This window comes from Lissotriton vulgaris, chromosome 8 (genome assembly GCF_964263255.1).
Source record: "Lissotriton vulgaris chromosome 8, aLisVul1.2, whole genome shotgun sequence".
NCBI classification, from domain to species: domain Eukaryota; kingdom Metazoa; phylum Chordata; class Amphibia; order Caudata; family Salamandridae; genus Lissotriton; species Lissotriton vulgaris.
Window position 1 is genome coordinate 1,286,765,382 of NC_141696.1, and position 27,764 is coordinate 1,286,793,145.

The following is a 27,764-nucleotide window of genomic DNA, read 5'->3' on the forward strand; positions in this document are numbered from 1 at the left end:
GGAGAGACAAGCATTTACAATGCAACGGTCTCGCCTTTGCCAAAGTTAGAGCTATTGGCATTGTAAATGACAACATTTTTATTTATGTGTCTATCTATCGCATCACCACAGCATCACTCAGCACCACCACAGCATCACTCAGGGGCACCACAACATCACTATGCGCTACCACAGCATCACTTGTCGCTACCACAGTATAACTCGCCACCACAGCATCACTCGTCGCCACTACAGCATCACTCGTCGCCACCACAGCATCAATCTGTGCAACAATTCAACAACAACTGGTTCAAATATGTTCTCTCAATGTTTCAAACTTCATTACAAATGTCACAAACTAATGTGAATATTTCACTTCTGTTCTTGGATTTTCGACACAATAAAATACACTGAACATAATCTTCACACAAGTTATTTACAAAAGTTTAAGTTATTGCCATTATAAACTACAATATTTATTTAAGTATTAATTATTTAAAAAAAACAAAAGCAATTGTTATTTGTAATATCAATACATCTAAGTCACGTAAATACAACACATATTGCATTACAAAGGCTATAGGTGTCACATTTGCGAAAGGTATAACTATTGGCATTGTAAATGACAAAGCTATTAATTTCGCTATTTTCAAAACCAACACATAAATAAAAAATGTGACATTTACAATACCAATAACTCAATCTTTCCTAATGCGAGACCTATTGCATTGCAAATGCTTGTTAATGTTGCTAGCTAGAGTGGTTACCGTAAGGGATCAGTCCAACTATAGAATGATTCTTGGTGGAGCTTGAAGAGGAGCAAATTGTAGCTGAAAGAATAGTGGTGAAATGCAAATTACTAACAATATTCCTTTCAAATTGAGTTACGGTCAATTGAGTAGAGAAAGTGGTGCAGATGTACTTCCATAAGGAAATGGGTGCAGTTATGAAAATGTGGGACAGCAATTGGTACAATATTCAAAGTGAGGTTGACGCTGCTCCTAATGGACAGGGAACAGAGGCACAAGCAGGTAACAGAGGCACAGGCAGGGAACAGAGGCACAAGCAGGGAACAGAGGCACGAAAACCGGGTCACAAGCAGGGAACAGAGGCACAAGCAGGGAACAGAGGCACGAACACCGGATCACAAGCAGGGAACAGAGGCACGAAAACCGGGTCACAAGCAGGGAACAGAGGCACAAGCAGGGAACAGAGGCACAAGCAGGGAACAGAGGCACGAAAACCGGATCACAAGCAGGGAACAGAGGCACAAGCAGGGAATAGAGGCACAAGTAGGGAACAGAGGCACGAAAACCGGGTCACAAGCAGTTAAAAGCTCCTACTGTTTAGAACCAAGACGGCGAGGAGATATGCAAACAGCCGGAACAATCTATATAATTAAAATCAAAGAGTCAGAATTGAGGGGGCGCTGGAAAACCGGCGGACAAGATGGGAACACCTTAGGGAGGCTCTGTGCAGCAGCAGCCTGCACTTACTGCTGTCAGAGGTGTGACACGGGCGAGTGTAGGCTGCACTTACTCCTGTCTGAGAAGATGAGATGGGCATGGCGAGGCTGCATTTACACCTGTCTGAGGAGTGTTATCTTAAGTTGCAGTTGACGAAGGATAACGAAATGAAGCCTGTTCGGGAGCACCTGGTGTAGGTTTGTGCTTTCACACCCTTGCTCCTATTCAATATACCCTGTCTGGAGACCCCAGGGGCTTATTTGAGGACTAATCCAATAAATACGCACTTGTCACAATTCCCCCCAGTAGAAGTGCAACTTTCATTGTATTAAAAACAAACTATTATAATGGCTTGTTGTCCAGTTTACATTCCAAATACATTGTTCATGCTTAGATCTAAAAACAAAATCAGAACCTTTCTCTGGGTTCACTTTCCCTTAGACCTGGTTCAGCTAGAAAAGTGAGCTGAAGAGACCGACCGTAGGGACATGCTCACGGCTGGAGATTCAGCTGAACTCGTAGGCCCTGCTCTGAGCACGGATGGCTCACCTCCTCCATGGGGCTTCCCTGACCTGCCTCACTGTGAACTGGCTGCGCAGTAGCAATGGGGCCGTGGCCAAGATCTCCTGATTGCTATATGTCAACTAACCGTGCAGGCACTCTACGTGTAATCTTCGCCTTCCCTGCACGCACTACCCGTAAAAGCACTCTCCAGGTACTCCTCGCTCCATGTAAAGCACTATTTTCCCGTACAGGCACCCTCCAAGCAATCGTAACTCCCTGTACAGACAACACTGTTATTTACCGGTACAGACACTCTCTGCGAACTGCACAGTACGGTTCGGTTATCTACCTTTACAGGCACACTCCAAGCAATAATACATCCCTGTACTATAATGTGATCTACCAGTACAGACACTCTACAGGCAGTCTTAGCGGACTGCACAGTACGGCTATCTACCTGTAGATGCACTGTCCAAGCAACCTTATCTCCAAGGACAGTACTGTTATCTGCTCGTGCAGGAACTCTACAGACAGTCTAAGCTTCCCACTGCATGCACTGGTATATACACGATCTGTATGCTCTTAGCTCCATGTGCAGTGTTACTACCTACCCGTACAGACACTCCATGTACTCAGCTCCATGTACAGTACTGTAATCCACCCGTACAGGCATTCTCCTTGTACTCAGGCACATATACAGTGCTACAATCTACCCGTACAGACACTCCATGTACAGGCACTCTCCAGACAATCTTCGCTCCCGGTACAGTACTGGTATCTATGCGTACAGGCACTTGTTGCGCTCTGTACATCATCATTATCTACCCTTACTGGCACTCTCCAGAAAGTCATAGATGCCTATACAGCACTGCTCGCTACTTCTGACCCACTCCTGCCCCTTTACCCCTTTCAGTACGAGCTTAAAATTCAAACAGCACTCGGTGGCTCTCAGTGCTTCACGAGGTACAGCCCCTCTCTCAAGAATGATGCTAAGGAAAACGCTCTAATGTGAGAGCAGGGAAGACAGGCCAGATGATAATAACAAGCGCTCGCCATGAGCAAACCATAAAAGCAGGATCAGTCATGATTGTTATTAAGGCCAAGCAACTGGAGTGAAACATGTAGGTTTCACCTTTAACATCTACTTACTGATCCCGGAGTGACGCCAGTCAGACAGCGCGGAGTGGGTGCAGCTACATTGGCTTGATGGGAGCTGGAAGGGGTGAGCGAAGCCAGGACCTTTAGGGAGGGACCACCCCGTGGTCACCTAGAAATGAGCAGTGTGCATTAAGTACAACGGGTGGAGTTCCCTGGGGGCGGAAGCCTCTTGCCCAGGGTTGCTGGTGCGGCCTGCCTGCCTTTAAAAACAAGCAATGGCGGGAGCGTGACTAGAGGGGAACTTAGAGGTCCAGTTCACGCCGGCCCTTCACGGTACACCGAAGGTCAGGGGAGAGAGCATTCTGGAGCCAGTTAGATGTTGCACGCGAGGTATATTACAATTCTCACCCATGAAGTGTGCACTGCCTCCCTCGGGCGGCTTACTTCAAGGAACGTGGAGAAAGCATAGCAAGCAGCACCCTCACCAGCCATTCCCGCCCTCCCAAGAGCAGTCACCCCGGGCGCGAGGCATTCACGTCAATAAGCCCGCTCGCGCTGCATATAATTGTATACTTTATTTTGCTTTTTGGTTCCCCTCCCTTTCCTTTGGGTTCTTTCTCTCCTGCTGCTGCAGCTCTTGCAAGCCCTTGTCACGCGGCGGCCATGGAGCTTGGAGAGGAGGGATTTAAGGTACCGGGAGGAAGTGATGCTTTCATTTGCTGTGCGATTCCCTCCCACAGCCACTCCCATTCCACACCCACTGCCCTGCCCCTTTCACTCTCTGCTCTTACCTTCCATACGATAATATGTTATTTTATGTTATAGGTGTTTGTATAGCGCATGGCTGCCCCAGCCAAGGGGCGTCCCGGCGCTAGCTGCCATTGTCCAAAGGAGACTGCTGAAGATGTAAACTGAAGTGAACACAACATAACTAACTAAAAAGGTGAGTTTTAATGGCTTTTCTGAAGGATAAAAGATCCTTCAGCTCACGAATCTGGGCTGGGAGTCCATTCCAGAACTTGGCAGCTAGGTATCCAAATGAGCGACCGCCCATTCGGCTTAATTTGATGCGGGGGATGGTAACCAGGTTCTGTCCCTCCGACCGAATACCTTACGTCACGACGCTGCGCCTCACAGGATCCCCAGGCTGGCGGCGGTGATCTTCATGGCGGGAAAAAGACACGGCAGGGAACAAGATGAGGGAGTGGGGCGGAGCCCAGAAAGACATGATGACAAAAGGGGCGGGAATTAAAAAAAGACCGAGAAACGCCCCTGAATCGCGTTTTCACGGGGAAAGCGTGATTGACAGCCAATCTCTTCCAATGGCTAGCCTCCATTTATGGAGCTAGCCAATGGAAGACAGAGGCGGGACGAAGCCCCATACTGGAGATCATAAGATTTCGCCCTGGGTGGAGCACTGCGTGCTACGGCCAGGGCGAAACCTAAAAAAGTGCATACATGTCTTAACACAGAGTGAACATAAAGGGAATGATTGGGACACTCTAAAGAGCACTACCCCTTCACAGGTCTAACTAATGTTGAATTCACATTCTCCCAATTTCAGAATGTAAACATTTTCAATCATTGTTGTTACTCATTTATCTTACTAAAATATCCATTGACAAAGTCAATAGTCCTGATTGGTTTAAAGTGTATGTCAGTCGATATGGAGCCAAAATACGGGTTGGGTGGAACACAATAGCACTCTGTGGTATGGTGGAGGAACGTTGAGAATAGAATATAGAATGGGAATAGAATATAGAATGGGAATGAGCTTTGGGGTTCAAGGTTGGCGGTTGGAGGGGTTGAGATGGAGTTAAGCTCTACGCCGTGCCGCTCCGAATGCTGGACTTAAATTACAAAAACCAAACATTACCAACCTTACCTGGTGAAGCGCAACTTTCTTAACAATGGCGACAAGCGATGGTTGGAGCGGCACCAGCCCCGTCCATGGCATTTTCGTCCTGTTGTGAAGTGTGCCTGGATGTGATGGCGGCCTACGAGTGAAGTGGAGGGTAAATTTGATGTGGCTGCAGCGCTGCCTGTGAAGCGGAGTAGTGAAGGTCCATCGTCAGTAACTTTGAGACGGCCGTATACTTTTGGAGCAGTGAAGCTATCGCTGGCGTAATGCTCTTTGTGCGCGGAACCGTGGAGGGATGGCGACATCTAGTAAGGAGTGATTTGACCTGGTACTGTGTTGTGCAGGTATCCAGAGGAAAAAGGGGGTTTGTGCGCACAATTGTAATGCCGCTACCCTGTTGGTAAGCTGTGCGTGTCCCGGTGGAGAAGTGTGGCTCAATGGTTAGAGCGGCAGACCCTGATGCAGAAGTCTGGCCCGGGACCAGGGTTCAATACCCGCCTCAGCGGGTCTTGGGCTCAATTTCCTCGGACCTGATAATTCTCGCCTCGGTGCCTATTCTAATCATGAGTCCCACTCTATAACTCTGGGCAATTGCTTGCTTAATCTCCACAACGGCCCCAACAATACTAGGATGCCTGGCTTCACCTTGGGGGTACCCCGGAGTGGCACTTCACAGGGAAAGGCCAGGAAGGGTTCCTAGGCGGTATTCGTACAAGCGCCGAGAGGCCTCCGGGTAGTCGTGCGCTATACAAGTACCTCTACATTTACATTTATGCCGATGAGCTGCGTGTGTCCGTGCGCGCACAAGGGATTGGCAGGATCCTGTTAATGAGCTGCGTGTGTCCCAATCCTGTTGATGAGCTGCGCGTGTCCCGATCCTGTAGATGAGCTGTGCATATCTGTGTTCTGAGGGTTCGACGTCAAGTTGCGTGCCTCCGTAAGAGTTTGTGCCTTCGAGGATCCTACGGCTCACTGATCTCATGTCGCCAGTGCAGTCAGGTGGTCACGCTGATACACACAGCTAATACGCTGCTGGTTCCAATTGATTCCCGGAATTCCACCATTCTTCCATCTCTCAGGTTCACCAGCAATATTTTGTTTTTGTTGACTGGAAGTTCAAGAATTTGTACGCTGATACACACAGCAGTTATTGTGCCACAGTTGGTATTCTGTGCATGTTCACCCTGATGCGCACAGCTGTTACTTTGCCTCATAAATTGGTACTTGTTTGTTTATATTGCCAGCGGGTTTAGATTCCTATGCTGATACACACAGCTTATTCAAGAGATATTTCTATAGAGTGGTTCTATGTATAGGTGTGTTGGGCAGATTGGATTTGTATTTATAATACTATTATTGACGGATTTTTCTGTGGTTTTATTAACTGATAAAGTAATAGCTATATAATTGAGTGTTTAGAGAGTTCGTGTTTTTACATTTCTTTAATTTCATCAAATTCTTGCAGTGACTCTTAAAATGGCTAGTATTCAGCCACCTCCGTTCTTCGTAGCTGAACCAGGAGAGCCTCCTATACCATGGGATTTATGGTTAGATTTGTTAGTAGCATATGTGGAAGTTCTAGAAGAGGATGCATGTTCTGAAAAAAGGCATTTATCGCTGCTTAAGCACAGATTATGTGCAATAGGGCTAAGGGAGTTTAAGAATTTACCGTCATTAGAGAATGCTTGGAATATAGGAGTGTATGAGTATGTTATCAAACAAATGCAAGAAAGGTTTGGCAGGAAGACACATGGAGTAATGGAACAGTTCAAGTTTTATTCTAGGGTGCAGAAGGAAGAGGAGGCCATTGATCAGTTTGTTTCTGCTCTTAGGGGGTAAGCTGTAACTTGTAATTTTGAGCACATGTCTTAAGACCGGGTACTTAGGGGCCAGATTCTCATGAAGTCTAAATCTAAACAAATACAAGAGAAGTTGTGGGCTTCAGGAACAATATTGAGGGCAGCAGTGGACATTGCTAGGTGCATTGAGGTGTCAGAGAAGTGTATTAAAACCAAGAAGTGAGTGTGGCAGCAGTAATCAAGTCAGTGCAGTAAGCACAGGGAAAAGAAGCTAGAGAAACAAAAAACTGATGAGGAAAAAAACTTTTGAAGTAAAATCTAATGAAGTTGGATGAGCAGGTATCAAGACTTTAGCGTGTTTTCGTTGTGGCTCAAGTAGTCATTTAGCAAATTATAAAATGCGTCTCCATTAAACAAAATTTGCAGTACTTGTAAGAAGAGGCATTTCAGTAGGGTGTGTAAGAATATGGGAAGGAAAGTAAATCACATTGTGGAGGATGTTTCTGATGAAGAAGAGAGTTTACAAGGTGTGATATAAAGTGTACAGGATGAGCAAGTGGGTGAGGGGAGGATTACCACAAGGTTACCCACATGTGTAATTTGCATTGATGGAGTGCACGTGAAAACCATGGTTGGTTTGTGTGCATGGTATACTATCATGGGTAAGAGTTTATTAAAAATCTATGGCCTGGTAGAGTGTTGTGTGATCCAGATGCCAATCCTGGGAGCGATTCAGGACATAAGATACCTATGCAGGCGTTCATGTGGGCTGACATTGAATTTGGCTCTAAGAAATGTCATGGGAAGGTGTATGTGGCTGATAAGGGCTCTATGATTCTTGGGTGGGCACACAATTTTGAACTTGGGATGAAACTAGATCCAAATGTTGAACCAGCAGTGTATGTAGTGCAGGAGGAGGAAATGGTTTGCGCGGAGAAGTGCATTAATGCGGGCGAATATGGGAACATGGAGATTGTGTATCCTGATGTTCAATGTGGGCAACTGGGAAGGATGAAGAAATTCCTACATAAAATCATTCTTCGCACTGATGCTATACCTATTAGACAGAATTAAGGAATGTGCCAGTGAGTTTCCAAGGAAAGGTGAAAGGTATTTTGCAGGATTTATTTGATATGGGGATAATTGAGCCGGTGTAAAGTTCTTATTGGGTGTCACCAGTTGTAATTTCCCTCAAGGCTAATGGGGATTTGCGCCTATGCGTGGACCTGAGGTGTTAAAATGAAGTAATATAGATTTATACTTACCCTTTGCCGAACTTGCAAGAGTTGACGTCATCAAGAGGAAATGCTGCTTGGTTTTCGAAAATGTGATTAGCTAGTGCTTATCATCAAATCAAATTAGAAGAAGAATCCAAACATTGCACAACCTTTATTACACCTGAGTTGTTGAACCAGTAAAGCAGGATGCCTTTCGGGCTAGCAAGTGCATCAGCGGTTTTCCAAAGGGAAATGTCCAAAATTCTCAATGGAATACAGGGAGATAAAGTGTGCCAGGATTTTGATTTTTGGTGAAGACAAGTGTTACCATGATGAAGTGTTACTTAAGGCTCAGAGAAAATGATTTATCTGTGAAAAAGGACAAGTGTGAGTTTGGTAAGCAACAGGTGGAGTTCTTGGGCCATGTAATTTCAAAGTATGTAATTCGACCAAAAGTAATTAATGTGGAAACTTTTGTGGATGCGCCAGAGCCCAAGAACAAGGAGCAGTTGAAGTCATTTTTGTGTCTCACTGAATTTTATTCGAGATTTGTGGGGAACTATGCATCTAGAGTGGAACCTTAACAAATTACTGAAAAGAAATACAAAATTTGTCTGGTCTGGGGAGCAAATTGAGTATTTTGATGCGATCAAAAAGGAGATATCTGTGCCGCCAGGTTTGAAGTCGTTTGAAAGGGAGGCTGATTGCATGCTATCTGTGAATGCAAGAGGATATGGTATTAAAGCTGTTTTTTCACAGACGTAAAAGCGTTTCATGTATTTTTGCTTATGATGCTCGTACACTATCACAATCTGAACTGAACTATTCCGTCATAGAAGTACAAGTTATTTACCTTCGGTAACGATGTATCTGGTAGAGACGATTCTAGCCGCAGATTCCCTAACGTAGAATTATCCCCAGGCGTGAGACTGGATCCGGAAAATGTTCTTTGCCACAGCATCTCTGCGCGCCGGGGGCGGCACCACGTGACTCCGCCCTGATGTCGTTCAGCAAGGTCACATAAGCCCTATCCCGGCGCGCTGAAGTCAGTTTTCTTCTGAGAACTTTTCCACGCCACAACGCAGAGCCATCACAAAACAAAACTGTGAGAATATGGGACAGTGTGCGAAAAATCAGATAAACAGAAAGGAAAGAAGCAAATGATGAGGAACAGCACCACTCGGGAGAGTGCCAGGCCCTGTGGCACCGAGAGTTATAGAAGGGAAGAGCAGAGCACCGCTTCTGCGAAGCAACCCTGCAGGCGAATACGACATCCTCCCTGGAGGCAGAAAAGCATGTGAAAAATGTCACAGCAGACGAAGAGGCCTGCAACCACAGTCTATAAACAGTGAAGGACCACAAGGCCAGAACAGAAGAGCAATGACAAATTACCCCAAGACAACACCAGCAAGAAGAGGGCATCCCCTGTAAAGAGCTACGGGCCGAGGCACAGTCAAGAGACCCCAACTCAAAGGACTGCGGAGCAGTCAGAAATGTCAAGCAACGAAAAAGGGGGAAGAGCATGAGTAGGCCCCACAATGGAAGACCAGGGTGCAGGGACTCAGAAGTACCCATGAACCCACCAACCAATCACCAGAAAGGAAGGAGTGGATCAAACAAACAGAACGAAGCATCCCACTAGGGAGGAAGCGAAAGAGGGCACTCGCAGAAAACAAAACCACCAGGAGGCAGGCGAGTGCAGAAGACCAAGCTAAAGGTTCTCGCAGAACAAGGAGAAGGGGCGGGTCGTGAAGGAATCTGCAGCTAGAATTGTCTCTACCAGATACATCGTTATCAAAGGTAAGTAACTCGAACATCTGATAGAGACTACTAGCCGCAGATTCCTTAACATAGAATAGATACCCTAGCCATACCCAGAAGGGAGGAGGGCCTGTGAGAGCCACCCAGTAGGAAGAAACACAGGGCCCCAGCAGGGGATGTGTAAAGGGGGCAAGAAAGGCGGCCCAGCCCCTTACCAAGCAGAAGGAAGCAAGGACGAGGCGAGGGGCGGCCAGGACACCCCAAGCCTTGCCAAGGTACCAGGGACATCCACCAGAAAGCCCCGGAGGGACAGACAACGGCAGTAGAGTACTGAGGAAGAAAAGAAGCACCCCAAACTCCGAGGATAAGGGGTAGAAATGGAGGCAAGCCCTCCACATGAAAAACACACACACAGTGAAGGAGATACCTGAAACGGCCACAGCCTCAAGGCAATGGGCAAGGCAGGAACAGCTCCACTGTCAAGAAAGGCAGGCGTGAGAAAAAAGACGTGGTCTCACAAGACTACGTCAAAACAAGAGGCAGAAGCACAAGGCCCCATGCCAAGGCCCCGGGCCGCGGATCAGAAAGAGCAGACGTGCACAACCGGCAGTTGGCAAGTACCATGAAGCCGAGCGCCCACACCAAGCCGAGCGCAAGACGAAGGCAAAGGCCAGGGAAATCCAGAACAACCCCAAAAGGAGACCGTTCCAGACAAAAAATAACCCACGAAAGAAGTGGGACCAGCCAGAAGAGAAGAGGAGGAGACATACTAGGACGGACTAAGGCTGTCAACCAGAACACAGGAAAAAATACCAGGAGATCCCAACCCTCTGGAACACCAGACAGAGGACCAGGCCGAAACTCCGGACAAAAAAGGGTGGAAACACCACAGCAGAACTCCGCAGATGGCATTGCCAAAGGTGGTCCAGCACTGAAATGACAGAACCAGGAACAGCGCAAGCTATGCCCAGACAAGGAGCAAAAACACCGTACCAGCGGTATACAGTGACGCCAGGAATGGCGAGGAACCTGCAAAGGGGAGTCCACACCCCACCAGTGTAGGACAGAGCTATACAATAGCTACAAGTACCTCAAATAGGGTAAGACACGTCCCAAAGAAAACATGGGAACCACTCTTAGGGAAAAAATCCCGCATCAGAGGACAAGAACATAAGACCTGCGGTAGGAACCACATAGGCTTAACGATCAGCCAAAAAACACACAACTGCCAAAAGGGCTGACCAGCAGCCAACAGAAGAGAGGGGCCAACCAAGGGACCCCAAAGGTACATGAAACCACACAGAACATATAAACGGGCTACTCAAAAATACAGATTCCAGGAAGCAGGTGGGATAACACCTCCCTTCAAGCCCCGGAGGATCAACAAGCCAGTCTAAGGAGGGGGAGGAAGACGGAGCCCCACCAGGAGACGCTGAATGGTGGAGTCCGCATGAGTGTTAAACAAAAGGACCCCATCAAAGCGCAGGTCAACTAGACGCTCCCTAATATTCTCAGGAAAAACAGCATCCCGCAGCCAAGCATGGTGCCGGAGAGTCACAGAAGTGACCATGGCACGGCCGAGAGCATTGGCCACATCAAAGGCAGTACGGAGAATAAACGTGGCTAATTCCCGACCGTCCAACACATGGTGCCATAGATCAGCGCGGGCCCCCTCATGGGGAACCTGAGAAAGAAGGGACTACACAGAATCCCACAGGCTGGAGAGATTATCTGTAGGGAAAGGGGTGACAGGTTCGCCCATCCGCAAAATGCCAGTGGCCGTGAAATAGCTTGAACGAAGGCGACACTGGCCTCCATAGAGCGCCGTGTGGGAGAAAGTAATTCCTCCGTGGGCGACGGCTGCAAGCTGAGCTGTCCGTCACCAAGTCCAGCTATAGGGTATGAGTGTTTGATTGGTTCAGATGCTCTGTCCATCACCACCCCCTTTTGTATCCCTTTGGCCACCATAAGTTGGCAGGGTATGCTCAGACGTGAGTCCCTTGCTCACTTTGCCATTGGATTCAAGCAAGCCTGGCTGAAGACGGCTGTAATGCCAGAAACCGGTCCTAGGAATCTTGAATCCGGTCCAGGGAAGGCATGGCCTGGCAGTTCGGGCTGGACTGTTCCCATGAGGCACAGGGTCAGACTGATTTGCATATGGCCATGTCTGAACTGTGGTGGCAGAGTGGGGTAAAGAACGGTGATGGATTCAACCGAGATCTGTTGACTGGGTGTGAGTGTTTGATTGGTTCAGATGCTTCGTCCATCACCACCCCCTTATGTACAGCTATAGGGAGCGGCCAGCCCCGGAATGGTGGGGGATTCACGGAGGAGTGGGGAACCTGAGGGGCTCCCGGGGAAGGCGGAGAAGCCGATGGAGGGCTCAACCGCAGACTGCGGAAAAGGGGGTCCGAGGACTTAGGCTGCGTTGAACGGCGAGGAGCCCTCCCTGGAAGATGCCGGTGAAGAGGCAACAATGCGGCGCCCTGTCTCCGGAGAGGAAGAAATCAGCAGATGACAAACCTCCGTAGAGTAGGGAAACTCCTCAGGAGAGGAATCATGGACCCGACGCTGGCACAGCACTGTGGAATCCGCCACAGGCGCCGGAGTGAGCATCAGTGGCGCCGAGTCGACCTCCTCCACCAGGTGCTCCTTAGGAGAATGGGGCGGGGTCGGAATGGTGCCAAAAAGGCGCCGGCTCAACCTCACTCGGGGCAGCCGCCCGCGGGGAGGACTGAGAGGGACTCGGGAAAGCACCCCAGACCTCCACCCGTGGCACCGCCAGGGCCAGGGAGGAAAGCCGACGGCGCCAAAACGATGCCAGCTCGGCCTCTGGTGAGGCAGCCGCCTGCTCAGAGGGCCGAGGGGAGCTCGGGGACAAGCCCTGAGTCCCGGCGTTCTCCTTCGACGCCACATGGAGCCCCGTAAGGATTTGCGGCAAGGCAGGAACGACACGGGTCGAAGAGCAGAGCGGCGAAGGACTACCCCTGGACGACACCACCCTCCTACAACCTGAAGCCGAAACCTTCGGCGCCGGGGTCGAAGCAGCCAGCAACTCCGTGGAAGGCCCCGCACGAGGCAAGGGATCCACGGACGTCTCAGGAGGTGGTGGAGGAGGGGCCAAAGAAGCCTGCAGAGCCGCAGTATAGTCGCCCCGATGCCGGGAAACGGCGGGTAGGGTGGCGACTGGCGGGGGCATATGTCCCGAGGGGAACCCGCTCCCTCTGCCGAACGAGGACAAGACCTCGGAGACAAACTACAGGACCTACCAGCTGACGAGCGACACCCTTGGGGTCATGGCGTAGGGTGATGCCACAGACGGAATCAGCGGTTCCTGGCCTCCGAGTTAGGGGACGGATGCTGGTTTGACACTGACCTGACAAGCGGGCCAACAGCAATTTCATCTGAAGCTCCCGCCGGGACTTCGGTTTGAGGTGCTGACAAGCTTCACAGCCCGTAGAGTCATGGTGCTCGCCCAAACACCACATACATATGTTATGTTATTATATTTTGTATAGCGCACAGATGCCGCAGCCAAGAGGCGTCCCGGCGCTTTTGGAGATGAAACACACAACACAACAGAGAGGACCAGAAACACTGAGCTATACAGAGGAGAATAAATGGGTTTTTAATTGTTTCCTGAACTGAAACAAATCAGGAATGGAACGAAGTGAGGCAGGCAAAGAGTTCCACAATGTAGCCGCCATCACCGAAAAGGAACGTCCACCCATTCTGGACTTTTTAAAACGAGGAATAATGGCCAAATTAGATCCTGCAGACCGAAGAGCTCTTGAGGGGACATAGTGGAGAATGGTCTGGGTGAGAATAGGAGGGGAGGCCAAATTGAGAATTTTAAAAGTAAGGCACAAAGCCTTGAACTTGATTCTTTGGCCTACTGGGAGCCAGTGGAGGTCATGGATAGTGCTGCGAGCAGAAACAAATTTAGGGAGGCCGACCAGCATCCTGGCCGCCGCACTTTGTACCCGCTGAAGACGGGCTAGCTCAGCTTGATTAACACCCAGAAACAGGGAACTGGCATAGTCCAATCTGGTCAGCACCAGAGCTTGGACTATGATCTGCCTGGTGTCCGCGTCAAAACATTTAAAAATAGGCCGTATGCACTGTAGAGCGCCAAAACAAGTTCCCGCGACACGCTTGATGTGAGGAATAAAAGACAATTGATCGTCAAGCCATGCGCCCAAATTTCTGACTTCGGCTACAGGAGTGGGAACAGGACCCAATTCAGGAGGCCACCATTGGTTTCCCCAGAGCTCGCTGTCCCTACCGAAAAGAATGACCTCCGTCTTGGTGGCGTTAAGTTGTAAGCGATTGTTCGCCATCCAGCCGGCGACAGCTTTGAGGGCTGCCTGAAAGGTGGGGGCGTTCATGTTGGAGTCTCCATTAAGTGACACCGCCAACTTTGTGTCATCGGCGTATGACACTATTGTAAGACCAAAACTGGCAGCTACCTGCGCCAGCGGTGCAACATACAAATTAAAAAGGGTGGGGCTAAGGGCCGAACCCTGTGGAACTCCCTGCAGAATGGGGCGAGGGGCAGAGATGTAGGGAGGTGTAGAAACTTTAAAGGTTCGACCCGTAAGAAATGATCGAAACCATTCAATCGCTTGTTCTCCAACTCCTGCCTCCATGAGGCGGTGTAAAAGGATGTGGTGGGAGACCGTGTCGAAAGCGGCACTTAGATCCAATAGGATCAGTGCCGCCGTCTGACCTTGGTCTAGTATTTTCGTGATATGTTCCACCACCGCCAAAAGAGCGGTCTCGGTACTATGACCGGCTCGAAACCCATTCTGGGAGTTGTCCAGTATGTTTGCTTCTTGCAGGTGGAAGGATAGAATCTTATTGGCGTGAGCTTCGGCTAATTTAGCCATCCAAGGAAGGAGGGAAATAGGTCGATAATGCTCTGATTTGGAAGGGTCAAGAGAAGGTTTTTTTAGAATTGGTATAATAGTGGCCTGCTTCCAAGCAGTGGGAACACTACCAGTTCTGAAAGAAAGATCAATTAAGCTCTGCATCGCCGGGTAGCAGCAATCGGCGAAATCACGAAATTGCATGGGTCTCATAGGGTCATCCGGAGAACCAGATTTAACTTTGATCGTCAAATTTAGGAACTCCTCTTGGGTAGGACTTGGAATGGCTAATAGGGATTTAGAGACCAGAGGGACACTATTAATTTCCCTGACAAAAGGCATAGCAAACGACCTGTATATGGCCTCCACTTTTTCAACGAAGAACGAGGCCAGATCTTCGCAGTGTGTCATAGAGGCAATGAACGTGGAGGCAGTTCTTTTGTTGGTGAGGTCCTTGCACACCCTAAAAATGGTCTTGGTAGGGTTAGTACTGCTTTTTATTTCTTGTGAATAAAAAGCAGCCCTGGCTGAACATATGGCCCTATGATACGTCCTAATGCAAGATCTGTAGGCTGCTTTAAGATCAGTATCATAGTTTCTGCGCCAAGCGCGTTCTGCTTTTTTACAAGATGATTTCAATACCCTAAGGGATTCATCATACCAGGGACTGGGGGAGCCGGATTTGGCCTTGCTCCACCTAGCTGGTATAAGGGTATCCAGAGACTGCTCAAGCCACTTGCAAAAGTCGTCATAACCACGGGAAACGTCCTCAGGAGGTTGAGGATGGTGCTGCAGCAACAGATGGTGAAAGTGCTCTAGGTTCAAGTTTCTCCAAGGACGCTTAAGAGTCTTAGGCAAGTTGTTATTGGCTAGAGGGATGTTAATAGCAATTTGCGTTTCGATCAGATAGTGATCAGTCCAGGCCATAGGCTTGGGCTGGAGCACTTCAATATTAGAGGAGATGTTTGTCAGAAAAGGATCCAGCAGGTGTCCGCCGATATGAGTCGGGAATTCAACCAGTTGGACTAATTGAAATGCCTCAAGATCAGAAAGCAAGCTTTGGACTGGGTTGGAAAGTGGGGCTTCCATATGGAGGTTAAGATCACCAATGACCGTAAAATTATTGGTTTTCAAAACTAAAGAGGAGACCACATCCGGAAGACTTATCGGGTGAGGGTCCATATCCGACATCTGACGTGCACAATCAGTACACAACTTGAAGCTCGAAGGCATTCGCACACTGTTCCACGAAACAAAACGTGAAAAAGGAGGCCAGGACACGATCCGGATCTGCGTTGCACGCGGAAAAGAGAAAAACTGACGTCAGTGCGCCGGGGTGGGGCTTATGTGACCTTGCTGACGTCACCCCCGAGGACGACGTCAGGGCAGAGTCACGTGGTATCGCCCCCCGGTGCGCAGAGATGCTGTGGCAAAGAAAATTTTCCGGATCCAATCTCACGCCTGAGGATAATTCTACGTTAAGGAATCTGCGGCTAGTAGTCTCTATCAGATAAGGAGTTACTTGCAGCTGTGTGGGCAGATGAACATTTTTGTATGCATGTGTTGGAATTAAATTTAAATTTGTAAGGATCAAAAATCGTTGGTGAATATTTTGAAACTAGAAGGTGGGTTAGAATTTGACACCAAGATTGGCTAGGTTCGCATCTAAATTGCAAAGGTTTCATTATGATACGGAGTATATTCCTAGGAAAAGTAATACTATTGCCGACGGATTATCAAGGTTGCCAAAACATTGTGTGGTAAGTGGTGGAGTGGAAATGAAGAAAGGTGAACAAATACTAACAAAGTTTGTGGGAACAGGAGATGGAGAAAGATGTAGTTCTGGGGGCTGTGGGAAGGTATGTGGTGAGTGGTTGGGCAAGAGAAGGGCAATTGTGAGGAGAAAGTAGTGTGCTTTGGAAGGTGAAGGATGAGTTTTCTGTGTCCAATGGGGGGATTTTGAGAGGTGACATAATTGTACCTCCAGTGGGTGTATGGAATTGCATTGTAAGCATTGGTCACAAGGGACATGGTAGTATGTTGAGTACTAAAAGAAGAATTAAGGAGAACTTTTAGTGGCCTGGAGTGGATGGCATGGTGGACAAATGTGTTAGGAATTGTAAATCATGCAGTTCAAGTGACAAAGTGGTTAAAACCTCGAGTATACATAGGACAACAGTAGCATTACCTGAGGGTCCATGGCAGAAACTGGCTGTTGATTTTATTGATCCGTTTTCTACTTTTTCGGCTGAGGATAAGTACGCTATCGTTCTGGTGAACTATTAATCGAAATGGCCAGAAGTGAGAATGGTGATGAATGTGACAACAGATGTTGTGATTGAGTTCCTGGAGGATGTATTTTTGCGAGAAGGTGTACCGCAGGTATTGGTGTCGGATAATGGGGTGCAGTTGACCTCCACTAAAATGCAAAGATTCTTGGCTGAGTTTGGAATCAAACATGTGCGGGCGGCGTTATATCAACCAGAAAGCAGTGGACAGGTTGAGCGGTTTAATAGGGTGATAAAGGAGGCTATCCAGTTGGCTCTTGTGGCTGGTTTACCATGGAGAAGGATATAGATTATTATATTATAGAGTTACCCCCAAACAGGGACGGGGGAGATGCCTTTCGAAATGTTGAGAGGAAGGAAACCGTCCACGAAGTTGGTACCTTGGTGGTTACTGAGAAGGAATGGGGGGATGAGGAGTGAAGTTTGTGATCGGAGTATGAGGTTGATGGTGGAGAAGCCACAAGACTATACCATTTCCAATAATAAGTGGCCAGATGTTAAGGTGGGTTAATTAGTGTGCATGAAATATCCCAGATTCATTGCGAAAGGTGCTGCATGTTGGTCAGGTGAGGAGAGTAATGGGTAGTGCTGGGTAGTGCGGTGGAGTTGGAGGATGGTAGACAGTGGAATTTATGTCAAGTGAGTTTGTGCAATGATAAAAATGGTGGTGTCATGTTGTGGAAGGTGGTGAATAGAGAGTTGGGTCAAGGAAATGGTTATGTGTTGGGAAAGTAGTGTGTGGAGTGTGTGGTGGTTCTGGGGAGTAGCGAGGGTGCAGCAGAAGGTATGAGTGGAAGCGATGGGGCGGTTAGGAGCGATCCTGGAGTTTGTCGGGGGTCGAGGGTGAGGAAACTCCCTGTTTAGTTGGGTTAATCACTCCCTGTGGGTAAAGTGATAGGTGACATTCTGTTGTATGATAGTGTTCATGATAAGTTGTACATAGTTCATGTTGTTGTTTAATGTGGGGAAGATGTGTGGTATGGTGGAGGAATGTTGGGAGTAGAATATAGAATGGGAATGAGCTTGGTGGTTTGAAGTTGGCAGATGGAGGGGTTGAGAAGGAGTAAAGCTATCCGCTGTGCTCCTTCTAATGCTGGACTTCACATTACAAAAATAAACATTACCGACCTTACCTGGTGGAGCGTACCTTTCTTAACACACTCACTATGGAAATCGTAATAATTTTTGTTTAAGCCACACCCTTAATTACATAGGTCACATCTCTTTTATAGACTACAGAATCAGTAATTAAGTAAGATTTTGTAAAGGTTTTAATTAACTTATAAAACAAAAATTACTTACTTACTTACAGAATAAGTATTTTGCGGCACCTGTTTCCGTGTATTTCACCTCTTTCCAATAAGGTTTGCCATTCACCTTTTGACAGATTTTCCTGGCAATGTGTGAACTTGGAAAGTGACCTCTTGACCGAGTTTTCCTACATAACTCGTACATTCAATTTGTGTGGAAACTCAAATTTCACCAAAATTGGGATAACAACAGAGCTCACGAAGAGCCCACTGTCTCCTGGTTCGAATGATGTCTCTCAAGACAGGAGTTTTTTTTTTGACAACACTACTAACAAGCATTGGCAAAGCCACCTGGTTTAGGTTTAATGTGCTAATGTATGAAGCATTACCGTGAGCAAGCGCACACATAGGAGGGAGCCAGCAGGACTGGACAGACAGGACTTTAGTTGTAAAGAAATCATTCAAGCAATTGGTGTGTGAGTGGAAGAACACAACCAAAGAGCCAGCAGCATTAGGTGGGAGATGAATCCACTACGGAGTTGAACCAAGACATGATTGACAGAATCTCACACCAATGGCTGAACCAAGCAGGTCGACGGGAGCCAATGGTTGAAAAGGGTGGACCAAAAGTCAACTTGATATATGTTGTAAAGAATGGGTCTGTTTGGCAGTTGCACTAGAAAAACCCAGACCTAATAAATAAGCAATGCATATATTGAGGTCCTTTGTGAAAAATGTTGCAGCGTCATTAAAAATGTACATAAAAAGTTTTAAAACTACATACATGGCAGACTGAAATGTCTTCATTGTTGAAAACAATGGTTTATATTTTACTATTTTTAGCAATTACTGAACCTCAGAAATAAGAGACTACAAACAGCTTTCCACTTTTCCACAGTATAATTAAAACTGCTTTATGATGGCACCTACTTTTTAATGGAAGTCTCATCCAACATCATGAGCGATTTAAAACGAATCCCACTTAGTTCCTCAGCCTGACGTAAGGCTTGCAGCACCAAGAGTGTGGCAATCAGGCGCAGCACATTTTCTTTTCCTTTTGGGCCTAGACAAATAATGATTGCATTAGTCAGGGAACACAGTTTTCTTTATAGATACTTATTAAGATGCCATAGAGCCATACGTATTCCTTTCCTATTTAAAATGTAAATTCATAACTTACATATACATTTGAAAAACATAGAAGCTCAATCTAAATTACGGTACAGTGGGAGCCAGGACCCTACATCTGGATCAAGGATTGGCCACCACTAACCTTCAGGACAGGTTCTGAAGACAAGGGGTACAAGAAATCTCTGGAGAAGAAGGATTTTTGAGAAGACCTAAGAAGGAAACAGTGTTTAATGGGTCCCCCATTTCTAAAAAAAAAACACAAGGGCTTACACGTCCCTGCATCTTGGGGCATTTTGAAAGGCTGCATCCTCTCAGCTGGCCATAAAGGCTGATCAAGAGGGTCCCAGGAATTGTGCCTCTTGTGCTACCCTTGTGAGTACAACTCCCCCTCCCCATGCTTGTCATAAGAATCTCCATCCTTCGAATGCTGCCTCACAGTCCGTCAACGTCCTCTGTCAGTGTAGTGCATAGCACTCTATCCAACCATAGCTTCAGCTGGCAGATATGTGCAAAGAGCAGTGCTTCATCGGTCAGGCTGCCAATGACATCCTTTGACCCCTCCTTCTAACATATTCAGCAGAAGCATGAGAAGGAGGAAAGTCACCACAACAAGAGAGCATTTTGAATCTCAGTTTGAGCCCATCAACTGCTGCATGCAAGCCCCACTCACTACAATTCATGTGTTTAAAGAGAGAGGCATGGTAGTTCAAGTTCAAGTTCAAGAATTTATATAGCGCGCTACTCACCCAGAGGGTCTCAAGGCGCTTGGGGAGGGGGTTCATTATTTATCGAATAGCCAGGTTTTAAGTTCTTTTCTGAAGGAGATGTAGTTCTGTGTAAGGCGGAGGTGAGTGGGGAGTGAGTTCCAGGTCTTGGCCGCTAAGTAGGAGAAGGATCTACCTCCCATGGTGGATCTTTGGATACGCGGAACTGCGGCGAGGCCTTGATTAGAGGATCTTAGTTGGCGGGTGGGTGTGTAGAAGGATAGTCGAGTGTTGAGGCATTCGGGCTCTAGTTTGTAGAGGGCCTTGTGTGCGCGGGTAAGGAGACGGAATGTTATTCTCTTGTTGACGGGAAGCCAGTGGAGGTCTTTCAGGTGGCCGGTAATGTGATCTTGGCGAGGGATGTCCAGAATGAGTCTCGCTGATGCGTTTTGGATGCGTTGGAGTTTTTTCTGTAATTTGGCTGTAATTCCGGCGTAGAGGGTGTTTCCGTAGTCTAGTCGACTCGTAACCAGAGCGTGGGTGACAGTCTTTCTTGTCTAGGCGGGGATCCAATGGAAGATTTTTTTGAGCATACGAAGTACGTTGAAGCAGGAGGATGAGACGGCGTTGACTTGTTTGGTCATCGAGAGTGAGGAGTCTAGGATGAAGCCAAGGTTACGTGCGTGGTCTGTGGGTATGGGTGCTGAGCCCAGATCCATAGGCCACCATGAGTCGTCCCAGGCAGAGGGGGATGATCCTAGGATGAGCACTTCCGTTTTGTCCCAGTTAAGTTTTAGGCGGCTGTTTTTCATCCATACGGCTACTTCTTTCATGCCTTCGTGAAGGTTGGTTTTGGCGGTGTTGGGGTCTTTGGTGAGGGAAAGGATCAGCTGGGTGTCGTCAGCGTAGGAGATGATGTTGAGGTTGTGTTGACGCGCGATGGAAGCAAGAGGACTCATGTAGACGTTGAAGAGGGAGGGACTGAGTGATGATCCTTGTGGTACATCGCAGATGACTTCGGTGGGCTCTGATCTGAATGGGGGAAGTCGGACTGTCTGAGTTCTCCCAGCTAGGAACGAGATGATCCAGTCCAAGGCTTTTTCTTTTATGCCGATGTTGCTGAGGCGTTGTATGAGGGTGCTGTGACAGACAGTGTCGAAGGCGGCGGAGAGGGGAAACATCATTTACCACGAAGGCATTACCACTACTAACGTTTACCACGTGACACTTACCACGCAAACGTCTTTAAAACGAGGGTGCCTTCCACGACGTCTTTACCACGGGCTGGGGGGGAGACGTGGTATTCCTTCAAGTCGTTCTGCGTGGGCTTGGGGGGGCAGAGGGGGGCTGGGGGGGGTCTTCCCCCCCCAAAAAATAACAAGCAGGTTACTTAAAAAAAAAACCGAACATAATTTTAGAAGAAAAAGGAAAGAGCCTCCCCCAAAGACGTGCCGTGTACGTCAAAAAAGCAGTCCTTTTTTTATTTTGGTATACGTGTTTTGACGCTTGTTTCCATGGAGGATGGAAGTAAGGGCTCGTAGAGAAAGACGTGCAGGTAAGACGTTTCTACGCGTAGTAAAATCCTACGTTGTAAATACCAGCGTGGTAAAGCCACTTGCGATATAAAATTTGCGTGGTAAAGCCATGCGTGGTAATTGAAATCGTGGTATAATCATATATTCGGCGGAGAGGTCGAGTAGAATGAGGGCCACTGTTTCTCCGTTGTCCAGTAGTGTTCGGATGTCGTCTGTTGCTGCGATGAGGGCGGTTTCGGTGCTGTGTTTGGCTTGAAAGCCGGACTGTGAGGGATCGAGGGAGTTGTTGGATTCGAGGAAGGCGGCGAGTTGGCTATTGACGGCTTTCTCAATGACTTTGGCCTGGAATGGGAGGAGGGATATGGGGCGGTAGTTTTTGAGTTCAGAGAGGTCTGCTGTGGGTTTCTTCAGGAGGGCGCTGACTTCGGCATGTTTCCAGCTTTCTGGGAAGGTAGCAGAGTTGAAGGAGCAGTTGATGACATCACGGAGATGGCGTGCGATGATGGAGTCTGCTTTGTTGAAGATGTGGTGGGGGCATGGGTCGGTTGGCGAGCCAGAGTGGATGGAATTCATTAGGCGGCTGGTGTCTTCAGTGGTGATTGGGTTCCAGGCGCTGAGGTTGTTAGAGGGCGGTTTAGGTTCTGAGGGGGGTGGAGAGGATTGTTCGTTGGAACTGTTTTCGAAGCTGTTATGTATGTCGGCAATTTTGTTGTAGAAGAAGGAGGATAACGAATCGCAGAGGTCTTGGGAGGGAGTGATGTCGTTTGAGGCTGCGGTGGGGTTGGTGAATTCTTTGACGATGTTGAATAGTTCCTTGCTGTTATGGGCGTTGTTGTCGAGTCGATTCTTGAATGCTGATTTCTTGGTAGATCGAATCAGCTGGTGGTGTTTGCGGGTGGCTGCCTTGAAGGTGGTCATGTTGTCGGTGATAGGGTTTTTTCTCCATGTTTTCTCGAGAGTACGGCATAGCTTCTTGGATTTCTTAAGGTCATCGTTGAACCAGGGGGCCTTTTTGCTGTCTTGTTTGGTGTGATGGTTTTTCAAGGGTGCTAATTCGTCAGCGCTGTGAGTGATCCATTGTTTGAATTTGATGGCCGCTTGGTTTGGGTCCGATGAGAGGGCTGGTGGGTTTAGGTTGAGCGATGTGAGGAGTTGGTCGGTGGTGATTTTGTTCCATTTTCTTCGGGGAATAGGTTGTGGGGGGTTGTGGGTCGAGGTGGTTTTGTAGCTGAAGTGAACACAACTGTGGTCCGTCCAATGGAGAGCTGAGGTGTGATCAAAGGAGATGTGTTTGCTGGAGGTGAAGATAGGGTCGAGCGTGTGTCCGGCTAGGTGGGTGGGGGTGTCAACAAGTTGTTTGAGGCCGAGATTGGTCAGGTTGTCAAGAAGGGTGGTGGTGTTGCTGTCGTTTTTCTTTTCCAGGTGGAAGTTGAGGTCTCCTAGTAGAATGTAGTTCTCGGAGGCGAGGGCATGTGGACTGATGAAGTCAGTGATGTGATTTTTCGACGTTCATGTGGCTGTGGGCCTGCTAATCAGACCCACAGCCCAGCTGTTCTCTCTCTAAATTGATACTATGTACTTTAGGTACATACCACCTTGGGTCACCTCTGTGAGCCCCTGTATAGTGTACCATAGGTACCCAGGGCATAGGTGCATCCAAGGCCTACCAGGGGCTGCAGCATGTATTATGCCACCCCTGGCTGGCCCTCCAAACTGACACCACAGGCTGATTACTCAGCTTGGGTAAGGTGGTGTAATCACCCCTTACTTAGATATAGTATACCTATATCTACCTTTACATATAGACACATATACACGTATAAGTCACTCCTATGTTAGGCCTCGACAATCCTGGAGGCAGAGTGCTTCGTTTTATGTGAGAGGGTACCCTAGCATGAGCTGAGCCCCTCTGCAGCTTTCGGAACCATCTCCTTATAGCTGTTCTATGATATAGCCATACCATATACTCTTATTAATCCTCGTGGTTAATGCTAAATTTGGTTTGGCTTTATCAAAACATGTTGTGTAAGGTGTCAAACAATTTGGAATTTTACCCCCCCCGCCAATTCTGGCGGCGGGGGTAGCATTCCACCCTTCTAGAGGGAAAAGACATGTATGTTACTGCTTTACCCGGTTAAAGTTAAACAGAGCCTCAGCATCACTAACTGGATGCTGCTGCCACAGACACGCGTCTGACCACCTGGTGCTGGGGGAAACTACGGCAAGGGCGGCCTGGACAATAGGTTTCCTGTCCAGGGAGGTGCCAGCACCTCCCCAGACAGGGGTTATGTGTATTGGGGCAGGGAGGGCTGCATTCAGTGAATGCATCTAGACATTGCCTGGGGCATACAAGGTGCTCCATGCATAGCCCGGTTCAAACCAGTTGCTGGGGCACTCCAGCCCCAGCTCTGGCGCGAAACTGGACAAAGGGAAAGGGGTGTAACCACCCCCTTCTCAGGTCCACCCATAGCAGGGACCTAGGCAGGTAATCCAGCCCCTTAGCTTAGTATAAGTATAGGAGCTGTGTTCCCAGGACTTTAGATTATCCTGGAAAGAAACTTTGATACAGAACTCTTGGAACTTCGACATTCTATTCTGACTAGAAGACGGAAGACATCTCCCTTGTGGTCAAGGAGTGACCACCCTGTGCAAAAAGGCACCACCAGTAACTTGCCGGTCTGCTTTGTCGACGCTTTGTCTGCCGGAACCCAAAGACTCAGCGACACAGGAACTGGACTCTCAGACTTCTCCAACTCTGACCCACATCCACAGCAAAGCTGAGACCCGTGGCGGACACGAGAGACGTGGACCGGACACCCTGGACATCCTGCATTTTGCTAACTGCTCGACGACCGAGGTACCCTCGCAGTTGTGCATTGGGGTACGAGAAGCCCCAGACCCGAGCTCCATTTGCACTGAAGCTCAGCCCTCCACACTCGACGAGTGCCGCGTGGGGCCTGCGCTTGCATTTCAGCTCGACGCGTCTTTCTGGTTCCTTGCCCATTGGCTAGTGAGCCCCCTGAAGACTTTCTTTTTGAACTAAACCACTTTCCTGGTTGCTCCAGGCTTGCTCCAGCTTCCCTTCATAGGAGAAGCGCCACAGACCTTGCTGGTCTGCAACAGAGCCAATCTCATCATCCTGTGTGGGTTGCGGTTGCCAAGGCTTGTTGGGTCCAATCCGGATACCGACTCCGCAGTCAACTAGATCCATCGTGGAACAGCTCATATCCAGCTCCTGGTCATCGTCGATGCCTCCTGGACTTCGTGGCTGAAGAGACAAACTCACCTTCTTCACCTTCAAGCAAGCAACATCGCCTGGTTCCTTCCTGGTTCCTTCTTGGTCACTGGCTAGTGACCCAGACTCTGTCCCCTCTGCTTTCAGGTTCTTCACTTCACCGATCCACCCGGACACTTTTTCTCTGGTCACCTGCAGCACTTCTTTGCAGATCTCCATAGAAAACGACGACGAAATCCAACACCAAAAGGCACCTATGTACCCGGCTTCCCTGGGTGAGGTAACACGAGTACTCCGGTGCTCCCGGGAGTCTTGACTCTCGAAGTGTCCTAGCTTAAAGGGGTTTTACTGTAGTCCATCCGGAAGTGTCCTTAAACATTAACTTTGTAACTTCTTCATTCTCCATTATAAGTCAATGGTAACTCGCGACTGTGTTTAGATACTGCACGTGTCTCCCATGTAAATGTAATGTATGTATGTAAATGTATAGGCATTTATATAGCGCACTACTTACCCGTAGGGTCCCAAGGCGCTTCGACCGCTGCGAAACCCTTCCTGGCTTCCCTGAGAGATGGTCCCTTAATGGGTATCTCCAGGGTGAGACCAGGCATCCCCGGCGGTCTGGTGGGGCCGTTAGTGAAGATGAGGCAAGCTAATGCCCAGAGTTGCCGAGTGTGATCGCTGATCAGAGTGGGCACCGAGTCGAGAGAATTATCGAGTCCGCTGACCCTGGTCCAGAAACCTGCCGCGCCGGGAATCGAACCCTGGTCCCGGGCCGTCCTCTGCTCTCGGGTCTGCCGCCTCTAACCAGTGAGCCACACTGGGTCTCCTACTTCCTAACCTTTGGTTGTTTAGTGTAGCCCCAGCGATTCTACAGGCCCTAGGCCTACTGACTAACTCTCACGTGGTTCTTATACCACTTCTTTAGTATATGGTTTGTGAGGCCCCTAGGGCATAACTGTATTTGTGCAACTTATCGTATGCTTATTGAGTAACTTGTGATGTACTTCGATCTCCGACTTCATAAAGAGTGCAGAGGGGTTGTGTTAGAAATAAATACATATATATTTGATATATACCTTGTGTGGGGTCCTTTCATTTGGTATTCAAGGGATTATAACTGGTAAAACAGCTTGCTTCACATGCTCTCTGAAGTCTTAACCTATGACTGCTGGTCCATGCTACCACTAGGATAGCTCGTCTATATGGTTGACTTTACAACCACCATCAATAAGGGTCGATTAGACTGGTGCAAGGTGCCCACTAGAATAGTGGACATCATATGCCAGGCTAACTTCTCACACACTTCACCCTGGAATTAAGCCACATAAACAAACAGGTGCCCACAAAACTGGTCGCTGCCCTATTGGAGTCATGGTCATTGGTGCTTTGAGCCCAGAGCATAAGGTAAAATACAAACTGTCTGGCTCGTTTTTAAAGAAAAGACAGAGACGTATTCCAGAGGGAAGACTAACTTTTTTTTTTCTTAGACTAAGAAAAAAATCTCCGGGTCATATATACACAGCTCCTTCTTCTCACAATGCTTCCCTGACTATATGGAGCATTGGGAAAGCAAGAAGTGATGTGCCTGTATCCGAGCAAAGACCCAAACACTGTTCACATCTTTCCTTAGCCTAAGATGAAAACCATAGATATAGCTGCAAAGTTTTCATACAGCTTATGTAAAACATGCCCTTGACTATTGCACAACACTTTGATCAACACTATATATCCAGTAAAACAAGCAGTGAAACTCATACATTTGGAATAATACCTCAAAGTACCTGGTTTCGTGCAGTGAGAATCTCTACAAAAATAGTCTTAAACCGCTACAACATCCCTAAAGTGCTTATCAAAGTTCACTAACCAATTATGGCTTTATAACTTGATGACACTGGAAGCAACTTTGGCTGATTTTAAAGCCACTCACATTTATTTACAATGCATTCAATAGATGTTTCTTTGCAGCTTTGTAAATTAGGTAGTTAGCTTCATGTATGAATATTATAAGTTAAGGCACCAGCATGTTTCAGCTCCTCCAGCCACTGGCAACGATTGCCTGCCTTCCATGTTTACACAGTCTTGAACTGCCGTTTGTTGTGTATAGCGCTCCTTACCTAACCAGATGTGATGATACTACATCAATACCAAAGCAAAAATACGAACAAGCATATATTCCGTGGAGTGAATATTATTTTACAGCTCTGTGTTACCTCCTCCGATTAGTCAGCCCAGCCCACATCCGTCAACTAATGCAACTGTAATCCTACAGGCTGAAGACTGCACATCACAAGGACACAACTTTTACTGTGCTAAGACTGTCAGTTCACAGATCATTGTTTCCACAGTGACTGTTCAATTAATGGGTTGTACTGAACTAGATCAGGACTGCAAGTCCCAGCATACACTGCGCCTAGGACTGAAGAATTGTGGACGGAGTCTGTCATGTGGCAATCTTACTTCTAGGGACGTAGCTAGCAATACTGCAGCGGGTGCAATGACACTGGGTCCCTGGTCAGAGGGAGGTCATCTGCACCCCGACCATGATGTTTTTACTTCCCAAAACAGGAGTTACAGGGTCCGCTTGTCATGATTGCATTAGGGCCCAAAGCCTCCTTGCTACGTCAATGCCTACTCCCTAAAAAACATTGTGCAAAGGCTTAAACGGAAACATCTCAGGTTAGAGGGTGGCGGGGCGTAATCCACCCCCTGCACCACGGGGGAGAGGACAAACATCCCCCGAGTGCACCTTCGCTTGCTGAGCAATTGTTTGATGATGATATATATATATATAAATTGTATTAGTGGCACTTCAATTTCCATCAACATTTACAGAATACATAGATTGCACCGGGGCAGGTGTAACTATGCACTAGCATTTGGATGTGCAGGTGAATGCAAATTACACTAGCACCAAACTTCATGTATAAACATCGAATGTCTAACCACAGTAAGAAGCACGAACTGTGCAAATATCAGTGACTCATCCTGTTCCGCTTCAGAAACAAAAAATAAGCTTGTCCTTTCATCATTAAAATATGGAACAGAGTTCAAATACGTGCATTGAG

General features: G+C 47.9%; 1 protein-coding gene across 3 annotated transcripts in view; it reads right to left on the bottom strand.

Moving 5' to 3' along the window:
• The window catches only part of PARP4 (poly(ADP-ribose) polymerase family member 4), a 1,988,214-nt gene that overhangs the window by 79,827 nt on the left and 1,880,623 nt on the right, over nucleotides 1–27,764 (bottom strand). For all 3 annotated transcript variants that reach the window (XM_086935217.1, XM_086935220.1, XM_086935219.1), the window contains one exon: nucleotides 19,022–19,154. In XM_086935217.1, coding sequence (XP_086791343.1) covers nucleotides 19,022–19,154 — 133 coding nt within the window. The remainder of the gene's footprint in view (nucleotides 1–19,021; nucleotides 19,155–27,764) is intronic.